General features: G+C 35.1%; 1 protein-coding gene across 5 annotated transcripts in view; it reads right to left on the bottom strand.

The window, feature by feature from the left end:
• The window catches only part of NUP62CL (nucleoporin 62 C-terminal like), a 103,682-nt gene that overhangs the window by 14,886 nt on the left and 72,619 nt on the right, over nucleotides 1–16,177 (bottom strand). For 4 of the 5 annotated variants that reach the window (XM_027534042.1, XM_027534040.1, XM_027534039.1 and 1 more), the window contains one exon: nucleotides 12,022–12,088. The exons of the other annotated variant lie outside the window; for it this stretch is intronic. In XM_027534042.1, the coding sequence (XP_027389843.1) occupies nucleotides 12,022–12,088 (67 nt within the window). The remainder of the gene's footprint in view (nucleotides 1–12,021; nucleotides 12,089–16,177) is intronic. 5 annotated transcript variants of the gene reach the window in all.

The following is a 16,177-nucleotide window of genomic DNA, read 5'->3' as shown; positions in this document are numbered from 1 at the left end:
GCTGGAATACACAATAACCTCTCAAAACAACAGTTAAAAAATCCAGTTAGGGATAACCAACAAGGACCTACTGTATAGCACATGGAACTTTGTTCAATGTTATATGGCAGCCTGGATGGGAAGGGGATTTGGGGGAGAATGGATACATATATCGGAGAAGGCAATGGCACCCCACTCCAGTACTCTTGCCTGGAAAATCCCATGGAGGGAGGAGCCTGGTAGGCTGCAGTCCATGGGGTTGCTAAGAGTCAGACACAACTGAGCGACTTCCCTTTCACTTTTCACTTTCATGCATTGGAGAAGGAAATGGCAACCCACTCCAGTGTTCTTGCCTGGAGAATCCCAGGGACGGGGGAGCCTGGTGGGCTTCCGTCTATGGGGTCACACAGAGTCAGACACGACTGAAGTGAATTAGCAGCAGCAGCAGCAGGATACATGTATATGTATGGCTGAGTCCCTTTGCTGTTTACCTGAAACTATCACAACATTGTTAATCAGCTATATCCCAATACAAGATAAAAAGTTTAAAAAAATAGTAACCAACAATATATAATTCTCAGTAACCAAATTAATCATCTAATCAAGCTTCATAATGTTCTAAATAAATAAACATATAAAGTTGAAATATATTGTTACATATTGGTATTAATTTATTATTTTTAAAAAGTGCTTTCTTATTTTAAAATATTTTAATGACACATAGTAGAAAAATAATGATATAATAAATATGGCTATATGCCACATAAAGGTTTATTTTATCTTACCCTGATAACTTTATTTCTTTTCCTGTTTTTAATAAAATGAGATTCCAGCTAGCAACGATGCCCTTTGTGTAACTTCCCACAATCATACCATATACTTCTTACCTTTCCTGCCATAATCACAGACTTGAATTTGTGGTTAAATATTGCCAGCAATGGTACTATATTTTGCTGAATATATATATCTTCATAAAAATTACACAATGTGATTCAGAAGACTTTTATATTTGATACAATAGATATATTCTACACATAATTCTTCAACTCGCACATTTCACACATTATGTTTTTAAAATTAACCTATGTTGATGTAAGTCAAGTTTGTTCATGTGAATTTTTAAATACTTGTACAATATCCCACTGAACAAATATAACATCAACTTATTTATGCATGCTCCTATTGATGGATATTTGGGTTGCTATATGTTCTATGTCATTACAAATAACAACTGCAATGAATTTTTAAAAATCCAATTAGAAAATGGACAAAAGATGAAAACTGACATTTCATCAAAAAGGATATGCTCATGACAAATAAGCCCATGAAAAAGATGTTCAACATCATTAGTCATCAGGAAAATGCAAATTAAAATTTCAATGATATCACTACAAATCTATCAGAATGGCTAAAATGGAAAAAAAAATAGTGAAAGTACCAAATGTTTAGGACACAGACAAATTAGATCACTTGTACATCACTGGTGGGCATGTAAAAAATGGTACAGTCTCTCTGGAAAACAGTGTAACAGTTTGTTATAAAATTAAACACTCAACTACCACATGACCTAGCAACTGCACTCTTGAGCATCTATCCCAGAGAAATAAAAACTTATGTTCACATAAGACTCTGTACATAAACATTCATAGAAGCTTTACTCATAAGTAGCCCCAAACTGAGAACATCTAAGATGTACTATAACAGGTGAATGTGTAAGCAAATTGTAGTACATCCAAACCATGGAAAAGTACTGAGCAACTAAAAGGATCAAATCATTGATATTAATATTCATAGCAATTTAGATGAATCTCTGGGGAACTAAGCTGAATGATAAAAATCCAGCCCCGAAATTTTACATGCTATATGATTTCATTTTATATAGTATTATAAAATGGCAAAATTTTAGAAAGGGAGACTAGATTAGTGGTTGCCAAGAACTGGGGAGCAGCGATTAGGGGGATTAGAGGTGGGTGTGGCAATAAAAGGGGAATATGAGGAATTCTTGTGGTGATAGAATTATTCTGCATTTTTGACTATGGTTGTGGATATAAACTTGTTTATGACTAAACACACACACGCACAAGTAAAACTGGAAATTTGAACAAGACAGATTTTACTGATATTAATATCCCAGTTGTGATATAGTACTACAGTTTTGTAAGATGTTACCACTGGCGAAAACTAGGTAACAAGAAATAGGAACTCTACATTATTCCTTTATTACCTATATTATTTCTTATGTTATATGTGAATCCACAATTACCTCAGTAAAAATTTCATTAGTGTAAAAGACTAAGCCACACAAATAAGATTTTGAGTCCCAACTTCTTCTAGAAGTGCCTGCTGATTAGGCACATAATATGACCCCAAATTTTTGTGAGGCAACAAACTGCTTTAACAAATTTATTCTCACTGCTTAGTATGGTTGGCCATCTTTTCAGCTTCCAATATGGGTTTCTTCACTGCTGTACGATTGCTAAGCCAAAGGCACATTTAAAGGTTTTTAGTTACTGTAGTATATACTAGGTTAGGCTGCTGTTTAAAAGCAAACTTGAAATCTCAGGAGCTTAACCTAATTAAGGTTTATTTCTCATTCAAAAAGAAGGAGGTAGGAAGAGGAAGAGAGGTGGAGGGAGAGAGGAAGAAAGAGGGAAGGAGGGAGAAAAAGAGAGAGAACACTATCCTCCTACTTGTCATTGGTACTTTTAAGAAGATTCCCAGGTTATTGAAACTAAAGTAACACTCAGAATAAACACACTTGAATTCTTAGTGCTAACTATGGCCTGATGGAAAGAAGAGTGTTTATAGGGACATACAAAGCTCTCAACTCTGCCATGAGAATTCTCATCTTGATCTTATCATTGATACATTAAGGTGATGATGATAACACAGTCTGCTTGTATATAGCACTACTGCTTACTCAAAATTAATAAAAAATATGTTTCAAGGAAAGGAATAAAAACAAAAGATGGTAAAGGTATTGTCAATTCTTGGAGGCCAGGGTGGGAGAAAGATAGTAGAATTATTACATTTGAAGTGGTCCTCAGACCTGTTGAAATGTTATTTAATCTTCAAGTCTCACTTCAAATTCTAGCTCTTCTAGGAAACCAACAGAAGATAGGTTTCTCTTTCTTTACTGACCCCACACTTGCACTTTGAAACTTTTCAAGGCAGAGATGCATGCCATTGATATTTATATCTCCTACACCGATTTAAGAGAACACCTTGACACATAGTAGGTGCTTTGTATTGAGAATCACTACTCTGTGGTTTTGACTTGCATCTAAAAGAACACTTTCCATTATACAGCACTTGAGCAAAATGCCTAAGCATATTACCTTATTTGGTTCCCACAATAGCTTAGGATGAAGAGAATAACTAAAAACTCCAGAATACTCAGTGGCTTCCCAAAAGCCAAAAGTAATGAAAATTGGTAACAGGACTCATATCTTCAGACTCCCATCTAATAATGCTTTATCTATTACAATGCATCTGTATGTCAAATGCTATGAAAATTTTAAATAAAATGTACTAACTGGCACCACAACATAACATTATTTGTTATTCCTTCACATAGTGAAGTGCTCAAAATAGGGCAGTCCTATCTAAACTCCAACTGGGGAAATTTCATTGGTGAAATACTATCAGTCCACTTTATAGATAAAGTACTATATAGATAAAGTACCTCATAGATGAGGTAGCCATAGAGTGTGGGCCCCTAAACTGCATTATAGCAAGGCTCCAGTATATTTATAGTTTTTAGTCACTAACGGGAAGAAAATTGCTTTGGACAAAAATCTGTATATCTCACAAACAATATAAATTCTGCTATTTGGGAGTGATTTAAATGATGTTACATATAATTCATCTGGGGAAACGCTCCAGCTTGAGGAAATTCACTTGGGCACAAAATGTACACAAGGAGGATTAGTGGAAATCTAATTTTGCAGATGTATTGAGTGCATTTCAAATCTGGATTTACATATAGAAAAGAAGTTTGGGAAGAGGAGCTCTGAGAATGTTAACCATCATGCATTCTTTGCTAACAGGAGCTAAAGACTTGATCATTTTTAATCTTAGTACTCTAATCTAACCTACAAGAAATTCTTCAGGATCAAGGAGAAATCGTGTGACAATAAATCTATTTTGTCTGTAATGGGGAACAGAGATGAGTGGGTAGCTCATTAAACAATGGAAAGATATAAAATACCTTTCAATTAATAGGCAATGGGAACAGGCAAGTAAGTAGCTGTCTGTTGAGCTTAAAGAGACCTTTAAAATGAGTCTTTGTGTTGTTGCCACATCTCTGACAGATCAAGAGCTTTCACCTCTGAAGTATCTGAAGTGGAACATTATACTCCAGAATGCAAGAGATGATCTCATCGATCAACCAATGTGTCACAAAGATTTCCCAAGGAATTTCAGAAAAAGAGGTAAAAGAAACCAGCTCAATCTGTAAATCAGATTCTGCTCTAGAAGATGAAATAGGAAAAAGACACTTTGATTGAAATTCAAAGGTGTCTTTTGGTATCTCAGCATTAGATATGCTTCAGATATGAGAGGGCTAAAAGTAATTAATAAAATTTTTTTTAACCATTTCTTATCTGGGCCAAAGCTTCTTTAAAAATACAGCACGGTAACTATAGTTATTGTGTGTATGCATGAGTGCTCAGTCACATCCAACTCTGCGAGCCCATGGTCTGTAGCCCACCAGGCTTCTCTGTTCATGGGATTTTCCAGGCAAGAATACTGGAATGCGTTGCCATTTCCTTCTCCAGGATAGTTACTAATACTGTATTGCATATTTGAAAGTCGCTAAGAGAGTAGATCTTAAAAGTTCTCATCTCAAGAAAAAAATGTTTTGGTAATTATGTAAGGAGACGGATGTTAACTAGACGTTGTGGTGATCATTTGGTAATGTGTACAAATATTGAATCATGTGGTACATCTGAAACTAATATAATGCTCCATGTCAAACATACCTCAGTTTTTTAAAAAAGATAAAAACATGCCCCGACCTGAAAAATCCAATTTAAAATAATCTCTCAAACAATAACTGCTAACACTGGGTAAAAGTGAAGTATGATTATGACATATCACAAAAAGCTGCTTCTCTAAAATGATCCTGAGGGTATTTTATGCAAGTTAGTAGAATCATGCTAGATGACCAAATATATTTTATGTCAAAAATAAATAATTAAGGTGTTCACAGATCAGTGCTAATAGAACTATATTGGAGAAATATCACAAAACTCATGGCATTTTAGTTACTCTAAGGATTCTTCTCTTTCTGTCATAAATAGTAGTCTAAATGTTGTGAGCAACTATTAAATAATTATGGGGTAATCCATGAGAGACTACAATGATTATGGGTAAAATATGTTTTAGTCACTTATTATCATCATAAAGCTCTGGGACACTTCATGAAAGAAGCAAATGCCATCAAAATACTCAAGGAACTTTCAAATAATGACAAGCATAAGATTTTCCACTGCCTGTCTCTTTATTATGGTGTTTGATAAATATTAACAGACAAGACAAGGTTGGTTAAATGAAGAAATACAAAACACCTAACCTTCAGCCCTACCTCCCTGCTCTAAAAGAAGTAGCTTCATACATTTAAAATGAATAACAAGTTGGCTCAGATTGATTGCCAACCCTGTCATAAGTGGTCCCAGCAGAGCTGGAGCTGCTGCAGTTTCAGTGACTGCCAATTGAGAAGACAGATGTGTGACTGCAGCACTGCCATCAAGCCAATCTTGAAATAATGACATAAGTTTGCACAAAGAGAAAGACAAGAGAGGGAACCAGTATTTGACTATAGTTACTATTAATTTTCAGTTAGCTATATTAATCATGGGGAAAAGAGACATAGAAAATGTTTCTAAAATAGATAAATATCAAATTTGAAAAAATTGGAAGAAAAGTTATGACAAAACCAGACAGTGTATTAAAATGCAGAGACATCCCTTTGCTGACAAAGGTCCATCTAGTCAAATCTATGGTTTTTCCAGTAGTCCTGTACGATCTGAGAGTTGAACCATAAAGAAGGCTGAGTGCTGAAGAATTGAAGCTTTCAAACTATGGTGCTGGAGAAGACTCTTTAGAGTCTCCTGGATGGCAAGGAAATCAAACTAGTCAAACCTAAAGGAAATCAACCCTGAATATTCAGTGGAAGGACTGATGCTAAAGCTGAACCTCCAATACTCTGGCCACCTGATGAGAAGAGCCAACTCATTGGAAAAGACCCTGATGCTGGGAAAGATTGAGGGCAAGAGGAGAAGGGGACGACAGAGGACAAAATGGTTGGATGGCATCACTGACTCAATGGACATGAGTTAGAGCAAATTCCAGGAGATAGTGAAGGACAGGGAAGCCTGGCATGCTGCAGTTCATGTGGTTGCAAAGAGTCAGACACTACTTTGCAACTGAACAACAATAGCAGCATATATGTTCAGTGTGCTCAGTCACTCAGTTGTGTCCGACTATTTGCGTCTCATAGACTGTAGCCTGCCAGGCTCCTGTGTCCATGGGATTTTCCAGGCAAGAATACTGGAGTGGGTGCCATTTCCTCATCCAAAGGATCTTCCTGACCCAGGAATCAAACTTGCGTCACCTGTGTCTTCTGCACTGAGCAGGTGGGTTCTTTACCACTGAGCCACCTGGGAAGCCACTCTCTCACTCAAAACTCTTATACTTACCTCTTCCTGGTTTGGTTCCATCAGTGAAGTTCTATGTAATTTAGAGGAAGAAAGGGGCCTAGTTCTCTACTTACTCATGGATATTGAAAAGTTGACTGGACAGTATAATATTTTAACATATATAAAGTGTAATGTGTGATTTTCAAATCACTTTTAAAGATAAGCTGATTTTTAAGTTAAATATATAGCACAACAGTTATGTTTCATAGCAGGAAAGAATTCTGTACTGTCATTAAAGATACCAAATCATAAAAATATTTCCCAGAAATGTTTCAATATAGATTTCAGCTTTAAAATATTTTTTTAGAAAAAACTGCCAGTTAGAGATTTCTCTTTACAATTTTTAAAATTTCTAATTTAATTTTATTTTTTTACTTTACAATATTGTATTGGTTTTGCCATATATCAAAATGAATCCGCCACAGGTATACATGTGTTCCCCATCCTGAATCCTCCTCCCACCTCCCTCCCCATACCATCCCTCTGGGTTGTCCCAGTGCACCAGCCCCAAGCATCCAGTATTGTGCATCAAACCTGGACTGGCGACTCGTTTCATATATGATATTATACATGTTTCAATGCCATTCTCCCAAATCATCCCACCCTCTCCCTCTCCCACAGAGTCCAAAAGACTGTTCTATACATCAGTGTCTCTTTTGCTGTCTCATATACAGGGTTATTGTCACCATCTTTCTAAATTCCATTAAAATTTCTATTGTTAAAATAACATATGTTTTGGGTTTTAAAAAAACTGTTATTTGGATGTGAATAAAGAGATTCATTGAAAAGTTTAACCTTAAAATTTCTCAGTCCACAGACCATTTCAGCAGACATGATGCCATTAATTATTAAGAAGGAAAATAAACCACCACCACCAAAAAAAAAAAAAAAAAAAAAAAACCCTCTTAGCATAATTAAATCCTGCCACTCTCCATTCCCTGATCAAGTCTTTTCCTGATATGAAAAAGAAAGGTTTCTTGTGGGAACAGAAAAAAGGAGCCCACAGTATCAAGAATCTCTAGGCTTTTTCCCATTATCATGGCCTCTCCATCTCATTTGAGAACCTGTATGAGCTCTCGTTGCCTCTTCAGCTCAACTCAATTTTAGCAGAAAAGTAACTCCAAGTAATCGTTACTCTCTATTGTCTTACCTTTTTACTGTGTTGACTGAAGCTTTACCCAGACCACTAGAATTTACATCCTACCCAAGTACTACCATTATATTTTGAAAACCCATGTCCTCTACTGTTAAGTAAATGATTGGGATTTGTTTTTATATCCAGTGATGCCCACATTAGAATTGTTTTAAGAGCATACCAGTAGAAAGAATACTATTCTGATTATTATTCTGGTCTGAGCTCTGCCACTAATTAACTGTGTGTTCTTAGGGAAGTCGTTTAACCTCTCTGAACCACATTTCCTTCATTTACATAATACAGTAAGTTCTTGGTAGCACTAACAACCTTAATTTTATTAGTAGGAAAACAGTGGCTGAGAGCCTTGAGATTTCATTTATGACAAAGAGGATCCCAGCCAAGAGAAAAAAAAATCATTATAATCTTTCTTTACCTAATTACATTTTGACATCCCCCCAACTCTATCCAAGCATTGTTCACTGTAGGAAAATATGCAACAGACAGGAATACAACTGAGTCAAACTTTGTGTGATCTCATTCCTCAGTGTTCTCTAGCCACCAACAGGCTTCCACATCACAGCTGTTCTTAACCACTTCTCTAGGTAAGTGGTTTTCAATGATAATGTGTGGAACTGACTTCTCTAGACTCAATTTAATAGCTACCTTTTGAACCATATGACCCTTTTTGTCTTTCTCCCCCAACCCATCTCCACCCATAGCAAACTCTGACAACCAGTTCTGCCGCTATCATTTACCGACCACCAATCATAGAAGAGGCACTGCTTAAGGAAACGTCAATGTTGCTTCTTTTAATCCTTACAAAAGCCCTAAAAGGTAAATATTACTCATTTTTAAAATGAGGAAACGGACTCAGAGAAACTGAGTTACAATTAAGGTCACACAACTTATAAGTGGTAATACCTTGACTTGAGGGCTTCCAGGTGGCATAGTGGTAAAGAATCTGCCTACCAATGCAGGAGATGCAAGAGATGGGGGTTCAATCCCTGGGTTGGGAAGATTCCCCTGGAGTAGGAAATAGCAACCCATTCCAGTATTCTTGCCTGGAAAATCTCACGGACAGAGGAGCCCGGCAGGTTACAGTCCATAGGGTCACAAAGAGCTGGACACGACTGAGAATGCACACACACACATCCCTTGACTTGAATCCATATCTATCTGATTCAGAAAGCTCTCCCCATCAGGTAGTTAATACTAAAGCGAAAATCGCTCAGTCGTATCCTACTCTTTGCGACCCCATGGACTGTACACTCCATGGAATTCTCCAGGCCAGAATACTGGAGTGGGTAGCCTTTCCCTTCTCTGGTGGATCTTCCCAACCCAGGGATTGAACCCAGGTCTCCACATTGCAGGTGGATTCTTTACCAGCTGAACCACAAACTAAAGCAATATAGAATTTAACCTCCCTCTGATGATTCAAACCATAGTTTAGAATAAAATAGGACATTTTTTCTTTTAACACAGGAAAGAAGGAAGTAAACATGGATGATGATGATATAGGTATATTTGGAAGGGAAAGAAACAGAAGTTCATGGTTGATGACCTCTAGTAATGCAGAGAATGAGGAATATATAAAGCCAAAGAAGATCTGTATTATTTTCATACCACATCTTTAAAAATAGTTAACTAGCTATTTATTTTACCAATAGTAAATTGGTTAACTAGCTCCCATTTGTCTCAATTACTGACATCTCAATATATTCCATATTTAGGCAAAGGTCTATGACAATCATTTCCAACCAGTTTTTATTTTAAATCTATTGAAAAGCTGAGAGAGTAGTAAAAGTCACAAATTTAAATACCTTTTCCCTAGGTTAACCCACTGTTACCATTTTGCCACAAATTTCTCCATCTTTTTCTCTTCACAAATGATTTTGGTTGAACCACTTGAAATAAAATTAGCATGCAGCTAATTTTATTCTCTAAATGTAGCATGCAGCTTCTAAGAGTAAAAATATTTTCTTGCATAACCATAATAACATACATAGGAAAATAAAAAATCCCTTAATATTTAATGTGCAGTTCATACTCAGTTTCCCTAAATGTTCTAAATAATGTCTTCTTGGCTTTGATCCAGTATCTAATCAAAGTTAACATGGTAGACTTGATTGTTATATCTCTTTTAATCTATAACAATCCCCTTAATTTTTTTTGTTTTGAATTTTCTAGATACCCATGACTGATTTTTCAAGAGTTGAAGTCAATTATCTTTCAGAATATATTATCCATAGAATGTCTGATTATCTTCTTATCATTAGATTCAGGTTAAACATTTTTAATAAGAATATTACATATGGGATATTATGCACTTCTCACATCAGATCAAGACGCACACAATGTCAATTCATTGCAATACTAGTGATATTAAATTTGATCACTTGATGAAAGTGGTACTTGTCAGATAGCACTGTTGCAAAGGTACATTTTCTCCTTTGTAATTTTTAAATAATGGGTAGAGTTTTAGCATTACTAAGTGGTTTTAGCATTCCTCGATGACCCTTGCCAGAATCAATCGATAAGCCAGGGCTACAAAATGGTAACTTTCTCATTAAATTGTACAATTAAAATGACTGCATATAAATTGAGTATATAAACTATACCTAAATAAAGTTAAAAATCACTCAGTAACTTGTAATCCATATTTGATCCATTTCCTATCTGTATATATATATATATTTTTGGCCAAGAAATGACTAACAGTTTAAATATAAATGAGGTAGGGTATTCAACATCATGGAAACCTTAATGAAAGTATTCTTTTGAAAATGTTTTAAATGGTGGTTCTCTATTTCTTCTACAATTATTAGCTGTACAATCATTCCTTCTATAATTATTAGCTTCCATGCTTCTATAAAGATTCTTCACTGCATCTCCCATTTCTCTCTCTGTCTCTGTCTTTTTGGGAATTTCACTGTAGTCTCATGAGGTTTTTCTCCTTCAGTGTATTATAATACATCACTGCCATTATTCCTTTTTAATGTTGAAAACTGATTTGGCCAGTAGAAGCCCATTAAAGCACCATCTCGTGTCCTGACTATCTCATTAGTTTTTGAATAATCTTTGTTTTCTGGCATAAAAAGTGCCAAACTCATCCTGTAGTTTCCCTGTGTAAGACCTGACATCAGATATTTCTTTAAGAAGCCTTGGTTCATTTTAATGGTAATGGTATCTAGAAACCAAGATCAAGGTGCTAGATGTGCTCACTGCTATCAGGGTATATCATTGTTTCTTAGCCCTTTCCATGTATAGAAAAAGGGAACAGTAATTCATACTGATGTTTGCAATTCAAATTTATAACAAAATATGGAAGAAAAATATCTTATTTCTGCTTTATCTTTTAATGAAAATCTTGGTTTCTATTATTAATAAATGTGTGCATTTGCTTTCTACTATATTTATAATGATGGGCTTCCCAGGAGGTGCTACCAGCCTGCCAATGCTAGAGATGTAAGAGATGTAGGTTTGATCCCTGGTTCGGGAAGATCCCCTGGAGGAGGGTATGGCAATCCACTCCAGTATTCTTGCCTGGAGAATCCCATGGATAAAGGAGCCAGGTGGGCTACAGTCCATAGGGTTTCAAAGATTGGGACACGACTGAAGTGACTTAGCAAGCATACACATATGTAATATATAGCATCATCCTGAAACTAATGATAAACTTATTAAGAAAGCTTAAGATTTCTTTGTAGTTCTTTTTATCATTAAGATTACATCCTAGTAAGGATGCACCATCAAAAACACAATGTACAAAAGTTATCTGAACTGCATATTTATGTTATAAATTAGTTACACAGGTTTGTTTGGTTTCATTTTGTATTCAGTTTTAGCATTTGTCTTTCTTCCCATTATTTTTGGTTTAATTTTAATTTTTGAATATTTAAACTTTTACATGGTCCAGAAGCCAAAACTGTATAAAAAGGCATACCCAGAAAAGTCCTGTTTCCATTCCTACCTTCTCCACTCCATTCCTAAACACCCCCTACTTTCATTAGTTTCTAGTTTATCCTTCCTATATTTCATTTTATAAAAATAAGCAATTACAGTTCCTCAGAATTAATACAGACATAACACGTGTTAAATAGTACTCTTACAACTGAGCTCTTATTTGAGTGTGGTCATGGTGCACAAAATCTGACTTGTATCACATTTTCTACTTACAGATAACTTGGGGTACAAATAAACTCCCACCTGAAGTATGATTAATCCACTGTAGAAAGTCCAAATGAACATTCAGAATTCTGCAGATCCACTGGAGCTAAAAACACACAGGAATGCATTTGAATAAGTTCTAATGAGGTGGATGAAACTGGAGCCTATTATACAGAGTGAAGTAAGTCAGAAAGAAAAACACCAATACAGTATACTAATGCTTATATATGGAATTTAGAAAGATGGTAATGATAACCCTGTATGCAAGACAGCAAAAGAGACACAGATGTAAAGAACAGTCTTTTGGACTCTGTGGGAAAAGGCGAGGGTGGGATTATTTAAGAGGGTAGTGTTGAAACGTGTACATTATCATATGTGAAGCGGATAGCCAGTCCAGGTGCAATGCATGAGACAGGGTGCTCAGGGCTGGTGTGCTGGGATGACCCTGGGGGATGAGATGGGGAGGGAGGTGGGAGGGGGGGTTCTGGATGGGGAACACATGTGCACCCATGGCTGATTCATGTTGATGTATGGCAAAAACCACTACAATATTGTAAAGTAATTAGCCTCCAATTGAAATAAATAAATTTATATTAAAATAAAATAAAATTTTTGAATAACCAAAAAATAAAATAAAATTAAAAAACTGTTCTGTAAAGCAATTATCTTTCAACTAAAAAATTAAATTTAAAAAACTGGAAAAACAAACAAACACACAAAAAAGCCACAAAGGATTCTTAGATTATGATTATTCTGATATGGTAAACAAAAAATAAACATAAAAAATGAAATTAGGGAAGTTATTTACATTTCTTCTGATAAGAAATTTACTGAGAATATGCTAAGTATTAATTGCATGGGTTTTTTTGCTATTTTATATTTGTAATGTTCATATATTAGTTCAACCTATTTCAACTGTCAAGAATTCAATTCCTACAATTCAGTAAAAAAATAAACACCTAACTTCTATAGTACAAAAATAAGTAAAGAACATTAAGAGACATTTGACAGAACAAGAAATTCATATAAAACTTTTAAAATATGACCTTTTATCAACCAAACTAACTTTTTAAATTGAGGTATAATTGATACATATAACATTATATTAGTTTCAGGTGTATACAATAATGATCTGATATTCATATATATTATGGAATGACTACCACATTAAGTCTAGTTAACATTCACCATACAGTTACAAAAAATTTTTTTCTTGTGATAAGGACTTTCCCAATCTATTCTTTTAGCAATTTTCAAATATGTAATATAGTATTATTAACTGTAGCTACCATGGTTTTTTCATTTTGTAACTAGAAGTTTGTACCTTTTGACTCCCTTCAGCCATTTTGCCCACCACTCACCTCCATCCTCTGGCAATCACCAATCTGTTCTGGGTATTTATGAGCTTGGTTTCAGTTCAGTTCAGTCGCTCAGTTGTGTCCGACTCTTTGCGACCCCATGAATCGCAGCACGCCAGGCCTCCCTGTCCATCACCAACTCCCGGAGTTCACTCAGACTCATGTCCATCGAGTCAGTGATGCCATCCAGCCATCTCATCCTCTGTCGTCCCTTTCTCCTCCTGCCCCCAATCCCTCCCAGCATCAGAGTCTTTTCCAATGAGTCAACTCTTCACATGAGGTGGCCAAAGTACTGGAGTTTCAGCTTTAGTATCATTCCTTCCAAAGAACACCCAGGGTTGATCTCCTTCAGAATGGACTGGTTGGATCTCCTTGCAGTCCAAGCTTGGTTTAGTTTTAGTTTTTTATTTTCAAAAATTTCATATATAAGTGAGATAATATGGTATTTGTCTTTCTCTAACTGACTTATTTTACTTTGCATAATGCTCTCAAGGTCCATCCATGTTATCTCAAATAGCAAGATTTCCAAATCATCAATTTTTAATAAGTGGTAATATTCAGTTGTCAAGTGTGTGTGGAAAATAGGTACATTCATACACAGCCTATGATAATATAAATTGACCCAGCCCTTCAAAATGTAAATTTTTGCAATAGATATCAAAGTCTTATATATATATATATCAAACTATGATATATATCAAATAATATATATTATATATATATCAGAATTCTGATATATATATGTGTGTATATATATCAAATATTTATATTTATAAATATATATCAAACCCTGAGCTATCAGGGTTTCCCTGGTAGCTCAGCTGGTAAAGAATCTGCCTGCAATGAAAGAGACCCTGGTTCGATTCCTGGGTTGAGAAGATCCTCTGGAGAAGGGACAGGCTATCTACTCCAGTATTCTTGGGCTTCCCTTGTGGCTCAGCTGGTAAAGAATCCGTCTGCAATGCAGGAGACCTAGATTCAATTCCTGGGTTGGGAAGATCCCCTGGACAAGGGTTAGGCTATCCACTCCCATATTCTGGCCTAGAGAATTCAGTCCATGGGGTCACAAAGAGTTGGACACGATTGAGTGACTTTCACATCAAAGTCTTACCTTTTAACTCAGTATACTCTACTTCTAGAAATCTGTCCAGAAGAAATAATGAGATCTAAACATACACCAGGTTAATTTCATAATGGTAAAATTTTGCAACAATATCTCCATCAATAAAAAATAATTGAATATATTATGGTAAAGTCATCTCTAATGAAATATTATACAGTTATTATAACCATATTTTCAAAGAATGGTTAAAATTTGGGGAAAATACCATGAAAGAATATTAAATGAAGACAGAATCCAAAACTTTATATAGATGTGTTTCCAATACCATTTAAAAGAAAATAAGTATTTTTACCTGTATAGCAAAAATACTTGAAAGAAATATACTAATGTATTAGCAGAATACTGGTAACACAGGGGATTTAATTTTCTTTACAGATTCTCATATTTTCTAAGCTTAACACATTGAATAAGCATATGTATTTATTTTGTAACAAAAATACTAATCCTTTTAAAAATGTTAGAATAATTTTGACAAATAGACAAATATACTGGCAAAGTCCAGGATAATATGGAAAAACAAGGAGAAACGAAAATGTTACCACACTTAAGTGGTATGTAATAAAAATAACAGATTTAGTGTATATTAATATAACAAACAGAAATAAGATTTGTAGTAGGAACAATGAAATTTTATAAAAATCTATGGCTGAATATCATATACCATAATATAAACTTGTTTGATAAAAATTCCAGAAAGTAAGTGGTCTTTCCTATGTCCCCCTGAAAATGGTAAAAATAAACAAGTAAATCCCATCACTGTGAATATTGTTGAACATACTTGCTATTTTTCTACCCTAGTGTATTGGCCTACAGTAATAAGGCTTTGTTGATCTGGTTATAATTAATTATCTACAAGAATTTCATTGTTCAGCAAATGTTTTCCCTGCTTCCTGTCCAATGATTTATGCTATCTGAGAAAAGAGATGAATTGTTGCTGATTTCTTGCTACTTTTGTCCTGCTATCAAGAAGCAATTATCCTTGCATTCACTCATCTTAAACATCTCAATCACTCTTGCCAGGAAAAACAGAAATGCAAGACTCAAATCATTTACTCCCTACTACTAAAACAAAATAAAACAATCCAAGGCTTAGTAGAGATAAAGAATAAGGATAGGATTACAGTTTCCTTTCACGTACTCTGTTTAGAACACTTATCTTACATTAATTCAAGATAGAGACAAGACATCAGCTCTGCCTTATGTCTAAATCTATATGTATTTATTTATGCATCAAAGTTCTATGACAAAACAATCTTGAATTTTGGAATCACAATGGTGATCTAATCTTTCACTAAAAAGAAGGTCTATAATGTTAACTCTTGCAGGAAGATGGTAGCATGTGTAAACTCAGACTAATTTATATTTGTTTTTGTTCAATTTTAGATTCACTTGAAGTAGAGAATAGCAAATTTTTATAGTTGGAGGAAAATTCAAGATCATTTAGTCCACCCTTGACATTCTACAAAAGGGTCCAAGACTTAGATTAAGTGACTTAAATAAAATTCTAGTATTTTCTCAACTATACCATGCTGTCTCCTTCTAATTAAAAAAGCTAGTAAAATGTTATATAAACAACTGTCTGGGGGGGGGGGGCGGTCCTAAGATGGTGGAGGAACAGGATGGGGAGACCACTTTCTCACCCACAAATTCATCAAAAGAACATTTGAACACTGAGAAAATTCCACAAAACAACTTCTGAATGCTGGCAGAGGAC

This window comes from Bos indicus x Bos taurus, chromosome X, assembly GCF_003369695.1.
Source record: "Bos indicus x Bos taurus breed Angus x Brahman F1 hybrid chromosome X, Bos_hybrid_MaternalHap_v2.0, whole genome shotgun sequence".
NCBI lineage: Eukaryota > Metazoa > Chordata > Mammalia > Artiodactyla > Bovidae > Bos > Bos indicus x Bos taurus.
Note: the sequence above shows the minus strand (reverse complement) of the source record. Positions and strands in the feature narration are given on the sequence as shown.